The sequence below is a fragment of the Lepisosteus oculatus genome, chromosome 24 (assembly GCF_040954835.1).
Source record: "Lepisosteus oculatus isolate fLepOcu1 chromosome 24, fLepOcu1.hap2, whole genome shotgun sequence".
NCBI lineage: Eukaryota > Metazoa > Chordata > Actinopteri > Semionotiformes > Lepisosteidae > Lepisosteus > Lepisosteus oculatus.
In genome coordinates this window covers 4545398-4546532 of record NC_090719.1, presented here as the reverse complement: position 1 = coordinate 4546532, position 1135 = coordinate 4545398, and the positions used below count along the sequence as shown (strand labels likewise).

The 1135-nt window shown below is 44.8% G+C and overlaps 1 protein-coding gene across 1 annotated transcript in view; it reads left to right on the top strand.

Moving 5' to 3' along the window:
• LOC107079839 (uncharacterized) overlaps positions 1-1135 on the top strand; it is a 35088-nt gene that overhangs the window by 14054 nt on the left and 19899 nt on the right. The window contains exon 9 of the mRNA XM_015366798.2: positions 211-308. Coding sequence (XP_015222284.2) covers positions 211-308 — 98 coding nt within the window. The remainder of the gene's footprint in view (positions 1-210; positions 309-1135) is intronic.

Below are 1135 nucleotides of genomic sequence, written 5' to 3'. Positions count from 1 at the left end.
GTACCGTACTCAAATTACTGTTAACAATTACCTCTGCTGTTCGCTAACTGGTTGCTAGCTTTTCACGAAATAGCTTTTGCTTACTGATATGTATAAGTGTGTGGATCTCATACTGTACCTTCATAGGTAAATCTAATATTCTCAGCAGTGAATTAATGACTTTTGAATTGGCTTTCTCCTCCCCCCCCCCCTTTTCTTATTTCTTTCTAGGGTCAAGGAAACTGACAGAGGGATCTACTTCTGCAGGGCATCCAACTCCTACTTGTTCAGGGCTATATCTTCTGTAAAAGCGTATCTCAATGTGTTGGGTAAGCTTACTTTCTACAGGTCCCCCGTCAATTAAAATAGAACTGACAACCTGATTTGCTGAGCTATTAGTGCTTTAATCATAGACTTGTCTAAACTATTAAATTAAAGAAACGGCTAACTTTTCTATTAATGAGTGGAGGCAGCTGCATGGGAAAACATAATATCTACAACAGTGGTATAGTATCACATATACTATATGTATATAGTACATATAGTATATGTATATGGCCTCTTGGGCCAGCAGCCATATCACCCTGCAACTCACAACTGGCAACCCACTGAAGCTAAGCAGGTGTGAGCCTGGTCAGTACCTGGATGGGAGACCTCCTGGGAAAAACTAAGGTTGCTGCTGGAAGAGGTGTTAGTGGGGCCAGCAGGGGGCGCTCACCCTGTGGTCCACGTGGGTCCTACTGCCCCAGTATAGTGATGGGGACACTATACTGTAAACAGGTGCCGTCCTTCGGATGAGACGTAAAACCGAGGTCCTGGCTCTCTGTGGTCATTAAAAATCCCAGGGTGCTTCTCGAAAAGAGTAGGGGTGTAACCCCGGCGTCCTGGCCAAATTTCCCATTGGCCTTAACCAATCATGGCCTCCTAATAATCCCCATCTATGAATTGGCTTCATTACTCTCTGCTCTCCTCCCCACTAATAGCTGATGTGTGGTGAGCGTTCTGGCGCACTATGGCTGCCGTCGCATCATCCAGGTGGATGCTGCACATTGGTGGTGGTGGAGGGGAGACCCCATTGCCTGTAAAGCGCTTTGAGTGGAGTGTCCAGAAAAGCGTTATATAAGTGTAAGCAATTATTATATTATTATTATTACAT